This window comes from Mustela nigripes, chromosome 2, assembly GCF_022355385.1.
Source record: "Mustela nigripes isolate SB6536 chromosome 2, MUSNIG.SB6536, whole genome shotgun sequence".
NCBI classification, from domain to species: domain Eukaryota; kingdom Metazoa; phylum Chordata; class Mammalia; order Carnivora; family Mustelidae; genus Mustela; species Mustela nigripes.
Window position 1 is genome coordinate 177,026,843 of NC_081558.1, and position 17,047 is coordinate 177,043,889.

Genomic DNA, 17,047 nt, shown 5'->3' on the forward strand with positions numbered 1-17,047 from the left:
ATAGAACTCCAAAAGTTATTTATTTTTTCTATTGGAGAGGTCTTTATCTGTCCAGAGTATCTAATCTTAGTTTTTTTTTTTAAATTAAGTTATAAATTGTTAAAGGAAGAGTATGGAGGAAGTACACAGAGGCAGATAATATAATTCATACCTTATCAGAGTATAAGGTAAATCTCTATTATAGCTAAAAGAGTAAAAGGAAAACTCTAGGTAAATAAACAGGTTAACATGATTACAGAGCAGAACATTTGAATAGCATCTATTTTGACTCTCTTTAATCACTTTTACTGTTTTACTGAAATGGATTCTTACAATACCCTACAGTATGGTTCACATGATTATAGCAGCTGAATACAAAAGCAGAATTACAATATTTTACAGATACTTTTAATATAGAAGAGGCATTTAGCCACTAAGTGCAAAGAAGTAGAGTGATTTGCCAGGGTCATAAACAAATTCACACAGCTCTTAGAATCCAGGTTCCAGACTCTCCATCTTCTCTCTAAATCCATGGTTTTTCAACTTTTCACCACTATTTCAGAGATTTTAATCAAAATATTATACTCATTAAGTAGTAAATGCTATGGAACAGTAAAATAGAATTTCTGAGCTAATAAAACACAGAAGACTGGTGATGTTCTATGATTCTGACCTTTCAAGAGAGCCCTCAAGTCTGACATGAAGTGAAATTTGGCTGAGGCTTCATTTTCAATGACACCTGCTGTCAGGCTGGTGTGCAAAGGCAAGTCAGGCCAGGACAGAGACTGCCCAGCACCAGCTACTGTGATCATCTAACTTTGCTTCCCATAGCATGAATGAATCCTGGCTCCCTCAATTTGTAGTTTTGTGATTATAAATAATATTCTAATTTTTCAAATTTATTTCTGTTGAATGGCTGAATCTTCTCAGAGGTGTTATACTGTTTGCTGTTTGTTCATCATTATAGGGTGGAAAGGGAAAGTTACCTAAGTACTGAAGTGAGTTCTGAGAGGCCCTGTTGGTCCTAAATCAGCTAGTTTAGGCTCAGACAGGGATGAAGAGAAGAAATTAGATGTTGTCACTGAATTTTGCCCATGATAGGTCTTGATATTTGTGGGCTGGAAAGAAGCAGCTAAGTGCAAGAAGGGACACTGTAGCCTGCCTCCTGATTCAGGTACCCTCCCCCTCTGTCTCCACAACCCACCAGGTCCTAGCACTAAGCAGGGTTCTGTCAGAGGTCATTCCCACTTATTATCCAAGAGTGTATTTTAAAGAGCTCTCATCGCCTTTATATATTCCACATTGTTTCACTTGTTAAAGCATGTACTGGTTTTGTAAAACATCAAATTTTCTTGTAAAATATCAAATTCTATAAATTTAAAAAACATCAAATAAAGAAAAAGTCTCCTGCTAGCAATTTAGATGGGCAAGAATGCAGGGAGACTGCTTAGGAGACTGTTGCTCTCAGAAACACAGGGGAAAAGTGCAGATGGATTACAGAGAGGATTACAGAGAAGTAGAGACTCAAAGGATATTAAGACAGTAACATCAATAAGAGAAACTACTTGTCGGTCAGAGAGAAAAAGGTAAACAGGAGAATTCCCAAATATAGGTTTTGTATAGGTATTTAAGAGGAATTTAGGGGGCACCTGGGTGGCTCAGTGGATTAAGCCGCTGCCTTCGGCTCAGGTCATGATCTCAGGGTCCTGGGATCAAGCCCCGCATCGGGCTCTCTGCTCAGCAGGGAGCCTGCTTCCTCCTCTCTCTCTCTGCCTGCCTCTCTGCCTACTTGTGATTTCTCTCTCTCTGTCAAATAAATAAATAAAATCTTAAAAAAAAAAAAAAAAAAGGAATTTAGAAACTTATTTTAAAAAAAAAGTGGGGGTACAGGGACCCCTGGCTGGCTCAGTTAGAAGAGCATGTGACTTCTGTTCTCAGGGTCATGACAATTTACTTAAAAACAAACAAATAAATTAAAATATACATACATGTTTTTTAAAGTAAGAAAAGATGGAATACAAAATTTTATATATTATACACAACTGTGTACATTACAGATTTTGCAAAAATGTGTAAAGGAAATGCATCAAAATGTTAGTAGTGATTGGCTCACGTGGTTGATCCAACATTTTTTAACTCACTCTTACCTACATGTTTATTTATTAAGAATGTGTATTTCTTGTATATTTTGTATATTTCTGAAGCATACTCATTTCAAAAAGCAGTTTATCTTTATTAACAAAAAATCTTTAGTTGTAAAATACCCCGGGAAAAAAAACTGGTCAAATGGGGAACCATACCATACTTCAGAAGCAAATTATAGTATCCATTATTAATTCTCATGTCTTTGTGAGATTGCCCTGATTACAAAATTGTAATGGTGAGGGAACCCCCAGTCAGTGATCTTCCAGAGTTTTTCACCCTCTATTCTGAAAATCTATTCGGTGAGAGAAGTGAGAGAACAGACAGCAGGTCTCTTGTTGACCGTTATTTGATTAGTCAGTGCTAACTGTAGTCACTTAGGAACTGCACACTCCTGCCTTGCGGCTTTTCCACATACATCTAGATGATTGCCTCTCTTGTCTCAGGTGTCATCTCCTCAAAATCAACTCTGATGGGCGCCTGGGTGGCTCAGCTGGTTGGGCGACTGCCTTTGGCTCAGGTCATGATCCTGGAGTCCCTGGATAGAGTCCTGCATCCGTCTCCCTGCTCAGCGGGAAGTCTGCTTCTCCCTCTGACCCTTCCTCCGCTCATGCTCTCTCTCTCATAAATAAAAATCTTAAAAAAACAAAACAAAACACCCTACTGTGATTATCCTAATTATAAGAGTAACATACCACTGCCATACCACCACGATAGGATCCCAGATATTTTACCTGCATTTTTCAATATTGTTATCACCTAATGTATGATATATCTTATTTATTACATTTATTGTGTATGCCACTCCCTAGAATGTAAGCTTCTGAGATCATACATGGATTTATACTGTTTTTGTTCCCAAATGTATCCCCATCACCAGAACAGTGCCTAGCACATAGTGGATGCATAATAAATACTGCTGATTTAACACATGAATGAACGAATGAAAGAATAAATTAAATAAATGACTATAGGGTTAAAAATGAACACACAATTATTTTACACATGAGCATCAGTCATCTCAGTCATTAACACTTTTTACTTTAGAAGTCACTGTTCTTTGCTTAAATGTGTAGAGAATCTTAGCCTATGGGGTTCAACACAGTTCATTCTTCATACATATGTCTATTAAACTTTCCTTCAGATTCAATAAAGGTGAGAATTGATTACACAAATCAAATATCTTCACTAATTGGTTAAATAAAAATTAAGCCATAGGATCTATACTAATAAATGATGCCAAAAAGTCTTACTTTGTGTAATGAAAGCTTCTAAACTGCCTCATTTAAAAATATTCATTTACTGCTGGGGACCACTGAGAAACTCTGCTTACAATTTCTCATTTAGCCACACGATAAGCTGGTTGGTTGTTTTTAATCCTCAGTAATGAAACAGGCATGAGGAAAAAGGGACAAGAAGGCAATGGCACACATTCAGTTTACTCTGATTTTAAGAGCGATTTAAAGGACTTTCATTTTTCTATGTCTTATAGCACCATCTGGTGTTTACTATGCAGAAAGGCTGTGACTGCCCATTGTCACTTTTTAAAATATGTTTAGGCAGCTGAACAAAATGATATAAGCACATGACTAAGCTGATAACAGCACAGATCACACATTCAATTTGGAAATATAGGAATAAAAATTTAGAAATCAGGGGCACCTGGGTGGCTCAGTGGGTTAATGTCTCTGCCTTCAGCTGAGGTCATGATGGAGACCCACATGGGGGGGGGGTCTCTGCTCAGCAGGGAGCCTGCATCCCGCGCCCCCCTCTCCCCCCACGCCTGCCTCTCTGCCTACTTGTGATTTCTGTCTGTCAAATAAATAAAATCTTTAAAAAAAAATTAGAAATTTAGAAGAATAAACCTTTTAAATAACTTCCAAATAAGAATACTCTTCAAGGTGCCTGGGTGGCTCAGTGGGTTAAAGCCTCTGCCTTCAGCCCAGGTCATGATCCCAGGGTCCTGGGATCGAGCCCATTGGATTCTCTGCTCAGTGGGAAGCCTGCTTCCTCCTCTCTCTCTGCCTGCCTCTCTGCCTACTTGTGATGTCTGTTTGTCAAATAAATAAATAAAATCTTAAAAAAAAAAATACTCTTCAAGAAAAAGAAGACAAACACAAAACATAAATTATTAAAAGAGGGAAAAAATTGAAAAACATCCTAGAACCTTATTAATAGGTCATTTCAAAATGCAGACTCTTATAAAAAGTAAGTTATCAAATAAAACAAAGAGTTTATATTTGAATACCCAGAAGATCTAATATAACTCTTCTTAATAACACAGCCTCAATCCTTAATTACTAAGGAGACCAAAACAATTCCCAGTTAACCACATTTTATTACATTAGGATGTGACAATTTTAGCTTATTTGCTTATTTATTTTGTAACAGGTAAATTTCTTTATTGGCTAATGTCACTGCTTCTGCGTTTACAATGACAGCAACGTTACTTACACCAGTATAGGCTTTCCCGATATCCTAGGATGTCTTAGCACTTCTGACATTGTTTCCTTTGTCTCTTCCATTCTCTCTTCATCACTGGAATCCACAACAAATATTACCCCATAGGACTCAGCATAGTAATTCTTCCAGATTCCCCGAATTCTTTTTCCACCTCCCAAGTCAAAAATGGTGACTTCAAACTTTCCTTGTCTAAGGTCAATTTTGGAAAAGCCAACAGTAGGAGCTACATCTTCAGGATACTCTGTTTCAAATGATACAAAAGAAACAATCTTTAGACGTTAAATTAATAACATCAATTTAATTTCACAACTTAAATGACATAAAAAGCAGTTTTCAATCATAATTTAGTACTAAATGGAATGTTTATTATTTGCTTACACATTAAGCTTTACATCTAAGTATACTGGTTTGGAGGAAGGGTAGATATTATAAAATATTCAACTAGAATTTATGCTCCATGCAGATAAAAATTTCTTCTTTGTTTATTTGTTTTATACTGGCATAACCCTGGCTCCTAGAATAATGTCTACCATGTAAGAGGTAAGCAATAAATACCCGTAGAATGAGTAAATGAATGAACTCTTGCCTTTGAGGCTATCGTCTCTCTTAAATTACAAGTAATAAAAATTTCAACCCTTCAACACCACAGCCATCCCCAGAGACCATTGCAACCTCTGTGAAGTTATAAAGAAAAACTGAGTATTTAGAGAATAGTTGAGAAGAACCAAAAAATGGGAGAAGCTATGAGGAGTAGACTGCACTTCTTTAATTATTGAATTAAAGATAATTGGAATAAAGAAACTTTTCAGGGCAGCTTGCAGATATAGAGTAGATTTCATCATTTCTACAGGAACATGCTTTGGATGTTCTCATAAATTAAAAATTAAAATTTTCTGTACTTCTATATATGACAACACAAAAGAGGTACAGGGTGTACATAACTGCCAAGGAATGGTAATAAGATTAAAAAGACAACTAAGGTTCAAGAAGACTTGAACTTGTAGTTGGAGCAAACCCTTAAGACCGTGAATGCAGACTGAAGAGGGTTCCAGAGAGAACTGGGAGCCAGGGAAGGTATGTCAGTAGACTAGTAATATAATTAAGGTGACTAAAGTAGTGCTTTATTAAGAAACTTCTTTGCAAAGTCTCTAGAACTGGCTAGAAATGACAGTGATGACCACGTTTCAGACAGATATGAAAATAAAGAATGGAAAGACAGAACTCAAGAAAGACTAACAGAACCTGATGACTCAATGGCTATGAAGGAAACTTCACGTTTATCTCTTTTACTCTCTCTTCATCACCAGAATCCACAACAAATAGCACTCTATTGGACTTTGTTTATACCTGGGCAATACAATGGCCCCAAAATACATGAGGCTTTTTAAATTAAAATCAAATTAAATTAAATTTCAATTCTTCAGGTGTACGATATACATTTAAAGTGCTCAAAATTCTTCAGGTGTATGATCTACATTTAAATTTCAATTCTTCAGGTGTACGATCCACATTGGCTAGTGGCCTACCCTACTACTAGACAGAGGCCATATAGAACATTCCTATCACTGCAGAAAGTTCTACTGAATAATGCTGGTGTAGATGGTCTTTATCATTCCTATATTCAACAAAATATTTGCTATTACAAAGATAAATTTGAAAGGCATTTGCTGCTAGATTTAGGTGTGACTGGAAAACAGATCTGCAGGGTACCACTCCCAGGCAGCAAGTACCTTAGCACAGTTTAAGCAGCTCCCTACAGAGTTAAAAGAGACATTACAAGTCACATTTTTCTAAGACCTTCATTATCTAGGAGAAAAAAGTTTAGAAGAAATATAAGCAGAATGATACTCCCAAAACAGGATTACAGTAGACATTTCAAAACATGATCTAGTCCAGGCCAGAACTGGTTTTCTTAGTTAAAATAGGCAGCTGTCTTTGAGCATGATTTCACAAGTATTCCCAGAAAATTATTAATGAAAATAAATTAACAATGCTAGAACAGGGATAAGAAAACTAACACATACAGACACCTACTCAGCACAAAACTTTGTTACGCATTAGGATATAAAGATGAATAAGAGGGTTGCAGTCCTCAAAGGAACAACCTGTTTAAGCCACCCAGGCTAAGATATGGGTACAGCAGCCCAAACTAAGACCACAGGCATCTAGGAGGAAAACACTAAAGAGGAGGGCGGCAGAAGCTATGTTATACAAAGACTTCAGAAAGGCCATGAAAAAAAAATGAAGTATTAAAAACTACATAATTATAATAAAAGAAGGCAGAAGAACATTCCAAGCAAAGGAGAGCAATGCAGATAAAATGATGGCAACATTCCCAGAAAACCAATTCAGATTAGGTAATTTTTTCAAGGTTACATGGTGGGCAGAGCCAGGATTCAAATCCAGGTTAAATGCCTTTCCTCCCTGACTTCTCTATCCTCTCCTCTGGGTCCTATTTATGATTCTGTGTTTCAAGACAGACTTCAAGAAGACTAAATGCTCTAGATACAACTTCCCTATAAATCCTTTCTAATGATTTCAGTCTACCTGCAGGATCACCTACACACTCTATCACAATATTCTCTCTTCTTGCTGGTCCTCACAATAGCCTGTACTTTCCCAATATCTAGGACCTACTTTGTATCCTTTGTACTTAGCACAAAGTATATAGCAGCTCAATATTATAACACCAGACTGCCATGACAGCTGAAGGGTAGCTGAAGCTACTGTCCTTAACATCCTTCCTTTCGTCCTTCCATATACTTATCCATCCATTCATGCTAGTAGCCATTTATTGAGGGTCTATTATAGATCAAGTATCATACAAGAACCAGAAGTACAGAGACAAATGGTCCCCGGGCCTGAGGATTTCAGTAAAGTATACATGTTAAGACAATCTCTAGAAAGCCCAAGAGAAAGTGAAAATATATAATCAATAACTTATTTATTGCATATCTATTGTATGCAAAGCACTATGCAGTGTCTTACATACACAATAACAAGATTCATCTTCTGATCTTACAGAGCTCTTACATAGCGGAGAAAAGTAGAAACATAAATACCTATAACATAATGGAGATACGTTAATATCCAACAAAAATAGGGATCAATTTACACAAAGAAAAATTTTGCCACCCAAATAGCAATCATTTCTTGGAAACTATTAGGAAACAGCACTGGATAGTCAAGAGAATCCTGGATTTTTTAGCTGAGCACATACCTATTTAGGATAAAGACTACAATCCCCCATGTCTGTGGTAGCGAGGGATGGCCATTAAAGCATACCCTAGATAGTGAGCTAGTGGTGTAGAGTTAAATGTTTAACCACTTTTGGGGAAATTTGATATGTACTGTTTGTCATTTTCCGTGGTGTGAATATTCCCACTATGGCCAATTTCAAACTAGTGCGAGGTACCTGAACACATAATTGGAAAGAGATGTACCTAACTGGCTCTAGATAGCTGATATAAGCCAATAGAGCAAGTAGGAGCCAGCTCCAGAATCCCACCAGTTCTAGTCAACGGCATTGAACTGAACTGATATAGGAGCTTCTAGTTCATGCCCTTAAAAGAAAAGAAAATGGCCTCCCTTCCCCATTACTTCTCCCTTCCTGCTAAAATGCACCGTAGTGAGGCACCTTGGACTAGATAGGCAAGGGAGAACACTATAAATGGCCAAAAAAAAAAAAAAAAAAAAAGGAGAAGGAACTTGAGTCTCTACCACCAAAGGGCTATTATGGTAGGCCTACATTACTTTTGTGTGCACTATTATGAGAAATAAAATTCTATTTTGTTAAGCCACTGTAATTTTAGGTCTCTGTTAGGACAACTGAACCTATATCCAACTAATACAATCACTTTGATAGCTATAAAGAAGGGAAGTTGATAGAAAAAGCAAAGGTCAACATAAGAAAAGTACTCTCTGATTAGGAAGCTATTGTATTCTAGATGAAAGACACTGAAGGTATGGATTTAGACATTGCACTTAGAAAAGAAGCAGATATGTCTCAAAAGAAATGAGGGGGAAAAAAAGAAGAAAAGAAACTGAGACAAACCCGAAAAAAGCTGAAGAGTAGAAGCCATGGCAAAATGTTGGAAGAAGGTTACCTATTACACATAAGGCATGGCTGAACTGGGACACCAGAATGAGTAAGAGATGCATGAATGAGGGAGTAATTTAAGTAGTGATACAAGTAGGTATAAGTAAGTATAGGCCAAAGCACAGGAAGCAGTCATATCTACTGATGGTAGTGGTAATGGCTAACTGTAGCAGGAGGTAGAAAAGATTTCATGAAGAATGAGACTATATAACAAAAATCCACCTTTAGAAATATATACTCTGCTTTAAAGATAAGCAGATATTCTCTCTAATAAGGCAAGTGGGAGGGGTGCTTGGGTGGCTCAGATAGTTAGGCATCTGCCTTCAGCTTAGGTCATGATCCCATGGTTCTGGGATCAAGCCCCACATCTGGCTCCCTGCTTAGGCGGGGAGTCTGCTTCTCCTTCTCACTCTCCATTGTCCCCCACTGCTAGTGCTCTCTCGCTCTGTCAGATAAATAAATAAAATCTTAAAAAAAAAAAAAAAAAAAAAGGACAAGTAGAAATAGCATAAACAAATACAAAGGCATGAAAAAGCTCCATTGGAAAACTTCATCTACTTCTATATAACTGGAAGCTTAAAAAAAGAAAAAAAGGTAAGAAATCAGTCACAAGAGTAGGCTGAAGAATAAATAAACAAGATGAAGAACAAGCTCAAAGTTGAAGACAGCTTTGACTTTCTGTTCATGATATAACAACCTGAGTAATTTCTAAACTCAGAAAAAGAAACTGATAGAAACAGAGAGATGAAAATCAGAAGAGAATGATCCTAATGGAAAGAGGATGTTTAAGTACACACAACAAAGTAGACAGTCTGAGTCTTAGATTCTTCTCCCTCAATGTAAGACTGAAGAAATGGAAGAAGTAAAGATGTTTAGATGAGGAGTCACAGTCTGAAGGCCAAATCTGGCTCACGATCTACTTTTATATGGCTCTCAAGCAAAGATTGTGTTTTCTATTTTTAAGTAATTACGAAGATAAAAAAGATAGTATTTCATAATACATCAAATTTCAGTGTCCATAACAAAGCTTCATTGGAACATGGCCATGCTTATTTGTTTATATATTGGGTATGACTGCTTTCATACTATGTCATGGTTGTATAGCTGGGAAAAAGAATGCATGACCCTCAAAGTGTAAAATATTTACTATCTGGCTCTTTACAAAAGAAGTTTGCCACCCCTAGTTTAGATGATGACAATGAATGCTCTGTGAGGATATAACCTAGGAGACAGCATGAAGGGTACACACAAAAGGACTTCAAGAATCCAAAGACAAAAATATATAATTTACATCTCATGTTACATAGTAGAATATACGGTGATAAAACATTTTCCTCCAACAGCAAGTTTTGCAAAGTGTTAATTTTCTTTCATAAACTCCCATAAATAAAAGCCCCCCTGACTATTCGGTATCCATATCTTGTTGAAACATCCTTTTTCAGCAACAAATATATGTTAAGCTTTTTCCCAGTTCATACCCATAAGATGCTTGGCCACATCTTCTGGGTGTACAACAAACTTACCAGCACAGTTGCTTCTATATTGTAGTATACAGTATTAAATTAAGACTAACTAAATAAATAAAATGAATGAAATGTAATATAAATGACATAAAACCATCTGATAAGGAAAAGGCCATAATTTTATCATAACTATAAAAGTCACAAATCATATTAAAAAAAAATCAAGACATACGAAGAGAGTTGTGCTAGCTAATTATATTTCTACCTCCCTTTCTTTCTTTCTTTCCCTCCTTAGCCTTGTGACTAAATTCTGGCCAAGAGAATGTTAAGTAGAAGATGGATATCCTTCAAGGCAGGACATGTCCTTTTTTTGCTTTTTCCCTCTGGTGCTGAGAAGACAGATGTGATCCCATTTATCTGATCAAAGACCCCAAGGATCCTCTGCATCTCTGCACTTACTCAAATCTGAAACATATTAACAGGCTGGTATTCTTAAACTAGAGTCTATTCACCATACTAGCCACAAGCATACTAAGAATTTAAAGTAAGGGAGTGTATACAATCTAAACCAAATGAATATGTAATAAAGCAATTTACATAAATAAATAATTCAGAATAGTTTAATAATACATATTTTCTGCTTACCTCCTTGGATTCCCTTTGCTGTTGCCGTTTTACCAGCATTATCAAGTCCCACCATCACAAGAGTCACCTTTCTTAAAATAATAAAAATTTAAAAATCACTTTCTGAATTAATTCAATATTGGAGAAAAATAAAAGTAAATTCATTCATTCAAGCAACATTTAAGGAGCATCTACCATGTATAACATAAACTGCTGGACCCCAAGCAGTTCAATAATGAACAAAATAGATTCCAAAGCAAAATTCTTGAGAAATACCTTTAAAGTGTCATCCTTTAGTTCTATCAGCAAAAAAGAAAAAACAGAAAAGAAAACTGTACAAGAGATTGGGCAACAGGTAGAGAAAGAACAGGAGAAGAGAAAGAACAAAGAGAGAATGATTCTAACACCAGTTATTTATCATCGCTAAAGATCCAATTTTCTAGTTAACTGAATTCTAAGAATTATCACAAATCTGTTTTTTCTTGTGAAATACATAAAAAAACAATTGTTCGGTTCTAGACACTACTGGTGTGCTCACCTCTGTTTTTAGCTATCTAGCACCTCATCAAGTATAAATCTTAAATATACTTTAATAACATGATTATTAACTTAAGTGCTAACATATTTTGAAAGAGGGTTCCTACAATTATAAAACTTAAAATCTTTTTGATGATATAGCTAAACTTCACATAATCAGGGGGGAAAAAAAAGTCTAGTTCAATTTTACAGTTGAAGAAACATAAGACCAGAGTTGTAAGACAATGAGTCGCTTACAGAGTCAGAACTAGAACTTAAATCACTTAACACCTAGAAAGTTCTTAAACAGAGGATAGGTATAAAGGAACAAACCTATTAGAACAGTCCTACTATCTTGGCAATATAGTCCCCCACTAGAGCTCATTTCTGTTTCAGGCTGAGCCATCATACATATAAGAGGTAAGACCATTCATTAAAACCACAGATTTGGGAATAGAGAGAGAAAGCCACAGCATAACATGGGTGTCATGTTAAAGCCATGGGGCCACATTCTTCTGGGTTTCTGCCAAGTCATTCTATACAAACAATCATCCCAAAAAGGGTTAAAAAACACACACACACACACACACACACACACACACACACACACAAAACTTAGATGTTAAGAAGGGGTCTTCTTTTTTCTCTCTAGCTCTAACTCTCTTGGATCTTGGATCTGTTTGTTTTTCTTTTATGCCAGATGTAGTCGAAGGATCCATATAACAAAAACAAAGGACAGAGCTGAAGGGGTAAGGCAGTCCAGTTATGGATCATACACTGAGGAAAAACAAACTTGGTCTTGCAAAAACCAAACTGGTCGTTTATTAAACAAACAGTTACTGATCATCTTCTGTACACTAGATACCAGTGTTCTAAGTACTTAAGATATGCCTGTGTATTAAAGAAACTACTACAACGAGAAAACAAACAAAAACAGATACAGAAATTCTTCCCTTACTAAACATACATGTTAACTGGCAGGAACTAATAAATATTTATTTATTAATATTATAATATTATAAATAATACATTAATAAATATAAGAACTAAGTACACTATAACTATGTTGGAAGGTGGTTACATACTATGAAAAAAGAATATACAGTAAAGCTGGCTAGAGGGAGGCAGCAATAGGGATGGAAGCTGGGTAGCAGTTTTATGTCTGGTGAGATGGGCAGGCCTCACTGAGAAGGTAAAATCGGAGCAAGGCCTTGAAGGAAGGAGCTAGTTGTGCAAATATCTGGGTCAAGAAAGAATATCTAGGGCAAAGGCACTAAGGTGAGGGCACGCAGGAATGTTCTACTATCAGCATGCATGCCAATGTGGTAAAACCAATGGAGCAGGGAAGAACAACAGGAGTCAGAAATACATCAGAGGCCAGATCATGGACGGCCTCGTAGGTAAGGGCTTTGGCTTTTGTGAATGAAGTTGATTTACTCTCCATATTAATTTTTTTTTTCATCCAGGAGCCATAGTCTTAAAAGTTTTAACTGTCTCTACCCATCATGAGGAATAAATGGAAGTATATCTAAGCTTGAATCAGTGCAAAAATAAAGTAAGCCACAATTAGCAGCATCGCCATACCCCAACCCTAGTCAGCCAGTGGAGGGTCAGTGGGAATGCCAAAGAGAACTATGACAGATTATGAATTTAAGGAGCTGAGATAGTATGTGAGTTCTGGATACTTCTACGCATGTAGAAATTACACCTGCTTTATCAACTGTGAAAAATATGCATTTACTTCTTAAGGAAGCAGTGCAATATTCTGGAGTATAACATTATTGTTTTGTTTGAAGAATTCACAACTACTAAATATCAAATAAGATTTAAGTACAAATTATGTGGTGCCTGGGTGGCTCAGCTGGTTAAGCATCTGCCTTTGGCTCAGGTCACCATCCTGGGATTGAGCCCTAAATCAGGGTCCCTGCTCCACAGGAAGCCTGCATCTCCCTCTCCCTCTCCTACACTTCTGCTTGTGGTCTCTCTCTCTCTCTCTCTAATAATTAAAATCTTAAAAAAAAAAAAAGATTTAAGTGTAAAATAATCTCCTAAGCAAAATATAGTAAATGTCTATCCAAAAGAAATAGATAATGTAGCATTTATATAATATTTTAGGTAATTCAAATGACTAGATATACAATAAATTAGATTAAAATAATATTAAAAATAATTCAATTGCCGTTTGAAAATTTATAATGTATTTAAAGATCTACCATCCTTCAGACATGACCATGAACCAAAACAATTACTACTGGAGAACAAAATGCCCACATTATGCTTACTTGATTCCTTTATCCTATAAATATTTATTAAACACCTTGTATACAGCAGCAAACAAAACATCCAAAATTCCTAACTCACTCGAGAGCAAGAAAACAGGTATTAGATAGGTATGTGTGATTACTGTTTTCATGGGAAAGCACAGGCAGCCACAGGAAGAGATGGCAGGCAACCATACCCACTCTATAAGTCAACGAAGACCAACTGCAACTAGGTTAGCAGTTTCCAGGAATATCACGGATGTGATGTTTTCTTATGCCTTATGAGCCAAAGTGAAAAATCTCAAATAGACTTTTTTAAGGAAATGGCCTCTCATTCTCTATTACACAGGTTGCATCTTCTGTTTTCTCTCCATTCTTGTCAAGATTCCAGCTAAAAGAATATTCTAAATAATTGCTATGACACATTTTGAACACATTTTCTCTTAAAGCTTGCTATCAAGGGTATTAGCTTTTTACCTTAAAAACTTCCTTTTTAATAGAATAACAGGTTCAAACAAAAAAGTCCTTCAAACATGAAAATAACACATTGGAAAATTGTAATTATGCTGAGAATGGCACAAAATAAGTCTCTCTGGATTTCTTTTTTACTTTGACAATCTTGAAAGTAGTTAATTTTTTAGACCATACACCATATACTTGAAAACATGACTTTAATTAAATATTTGAGGTAATTAAAGTCTTAATGAATAAACATAACATTAATAGTACAAATGAAAAATCACAGCATGAATTACTGCAATTTCTGATTAACAAAAATTAAATTTATACTTTCAGAACAGAATGGATTTAAAAGGGTAACATTCACCTAACACTCAAAATCTTATGCCCTTCAGAAAATGAAGACGTACACTCTAACACATGTTAAAATATACATGTCATTATAGCTATTTAAAGTATGGTAAATTACCACTGATTGGGAACAGTTCGCTGTGCCTACGACAAAAGAAGGATGGAAGACACTCTGTATCTTTTTTTAACCTTATGATTACTGATCAAATAAATATATAATCCTTCAATTGAAAAAAAATATATATATATAGTGTGCTTAGGTTTATAGTGTCTGGAAAAGTTGATACTAGCAATAAAAACAAGTCATTTGGTCAGACAATAGGCATTATGGACACAAAAATACCTGAGACTTGGTTTTCTATCTCACAGTACTCATCTTCTAATGAGAGTGACTAAAACATAAACAAATATTAGTACAAAATAAACAACAGATACAGAAATTCTTCCCTACTAAACTTAAATGATAGTGGCAGGAGACAATAATAGTAAATAGAAGAACTAAAATTAGTACATTGTGACAGTATGACAGTTAAATATGCTCATCTATGTATACAAGATATTAGAGTAATAGAGAGCAAGAGGACTTTATCCAGCCTAGAGATACAGAAGGTCAGGGAAGCTCCTTACAGAAGGCAATGCCTCAGCTAAGCTGTTAAAGTAGAAAAGTTTGCCAAGCAAGGGTAAGGTTAAGATGCATGGTAGGATGAAGAGATTCCAGACTGGAAACACTGCCTGAGAAGATACTGCACCCAAGGAGGGGAGGAGAACTCGCAGGGTGTAGAGTCGCTAAAGCTAGGGGTTAAGAGTACACCTCAGTAGAGCAGCCTTAAACAAAAGGAGGACACGTTTGTTAGACGCACACATAATCACCACACAACAGAACTACACTTTGAATCTAAAGTAAACTTGATATACTGCTACCTTAGGAACTAGTATCAACAAATATTTAATCATGTGACTTTCTCAGCAGTTGAAAGTGATCACTTCACTCTTATCACAGTTATCCCTCAGTCATTAATTATATATCAAACTAGAAAGGCTGAGATGGAAAGCACTTGGCAGTATTTTAAGATGTATAGTAAGTTTCCTCTAGTAACAAGTAACAGGGATTGTGTGCGATCTGATAGATTGCCAAGAACTCGGTATTAGACCTGCATTCAAGTCCGAGATTTGACACTTCCAAGCTATATGACCTGGGCTATGTTATTTAACATCTCAGAATTTTATCAGTAAAATGAGTTAATAATAACATCCATCCCACAGGGATGTGGTTAAATGAAATATGACAACACAAGTAAAGTGCTCAATGCCTGTGCCACAAAAATAAGTGCTCAACCAATGGCTATTCTTATTACAGCATAAAATTCAAAACAGGAAGTCCATGAGATGAGAACACAGAACAGGCAGGGACCAGATTACAGAAGAAAATGAATGGGTTCAATTTTATACATGTTGACCGTGCTCACTCATCTCACACTGAAGTCTGAAGCTGAAGAAGAGATCTGTCCTGGGTTTATGAGACATAGTAATTAATTAATTAAAACTATGAGAACAGATGAAAGATCCGAGGGAGAACATATGAAGGAGAAGAGCTAGGGGTGAGGGGAGCATGGAACCCTGAGAACCTTTGAAGAAACCCTTAAAACTGTAATTAGAAAGAAATGAGGAGACCAAAGAAATGGCAGCATTGGGACTAGTATCCAGAAGGCTTAGAAGATAAGCAATACCAAATACTGCAAAGTTTTGTAAAATTAATTTTTTTTGGTAATTGCCCCAAATTAAGTAACTCAGTAGTAAATGCTCTCATCTTTTCCCAAACCCTGCAATATCCAATGCTTTGAATTCATATAGTGTGTCTTAATGGTTCAAAGCTACTTTACCCTATCATTTATATTCATATTATCCTTGTAAGTAGAGAAGGTACAAGTTACCCATCCCTACGTGCTCATAAAAAGTTAATCAAGAGCAGTTTCCATGGGAAGTTTAAATACAATGGTTTGTAAAAACAGTAATAATTATTATTATTTTAAAGGATAACTTAAAACATTTTGTTTAGCCTATAATTTACTGACTTATATATATGCACACAGATACACATCAGAAGCCAAGTAGTGTGGCTCATTTTCATCAGAGTATCATGACGTTTCCCTTACAGATTTAGGTCTATCACAATCGTAACTTAGTTCGTGGAACTAACAGAAAGTAGATTATGTAATACAGGTACACTAACATGAATAGCATGAATAGCAAGCTGTTAATAAAACCTAACCATGATATTGATGAAAATCTAACTATGGCAGTTAAAATCCTGCTTAGAATCCTTAAACAAAATTAAGTCCAAATTCTGTAGCCTCCTCTTCTGCCCTCGTCAGCAGGCCTACTAATCAAGGTACTCCCCTCATCTTTTCTGTCCTTCCTGACGATTCTTTGCTACCACAGCAAACAGATATTAACTTTCTTATGCAACTTCTAATACAGTGTCCTCTACTGGAACTTGTCAATCAACTCTGTAGCCCCAGCATCAAATGTCCTGTGCACACACACACATTAAGCATCTTTACTGAATGAAATAGCATAATATATTTTCTAACTCCCCCATTTGCTGAGTAAATATTAAGAAAAATTAAAATATATAATTTTCAGTTGATAAAGTACTACAATGGATTTAATTTATATAAATCTTCACATAA

The 17,047-nt window shown here is 35.9% G+C and overlaps 1 protein-coding gene across 2 annotated transcripts in view; it reads right to left on the minus strand.

Moving 5' to 3' along the window:
- Positions 1–17,047, minus strand: part of ARL13B (ADP ribosylation factor like GTPase 13B) — a 70,394-nt gene that overhangs the window by 44,923 nt on the left and 8,424 nt on the right. For both annotated transcript variants that reach the window (XM_059392130.1, XM_059392129.1), the window contains 2 exons: positions 10,792–10,862; positions 4,576–4,825 (listed from right to left, as the gene is read on the minus strand). In XM_059392130.1, the coding sequence (XP_059248113.1) occupies positions 4,576–4,825; positions 10,792–10,862 (321 nt within the window). The remainder of the gene's footprint in view (positions 1–4,575; positions 4,826–10,791; positions 10,863–17,047) is intronic.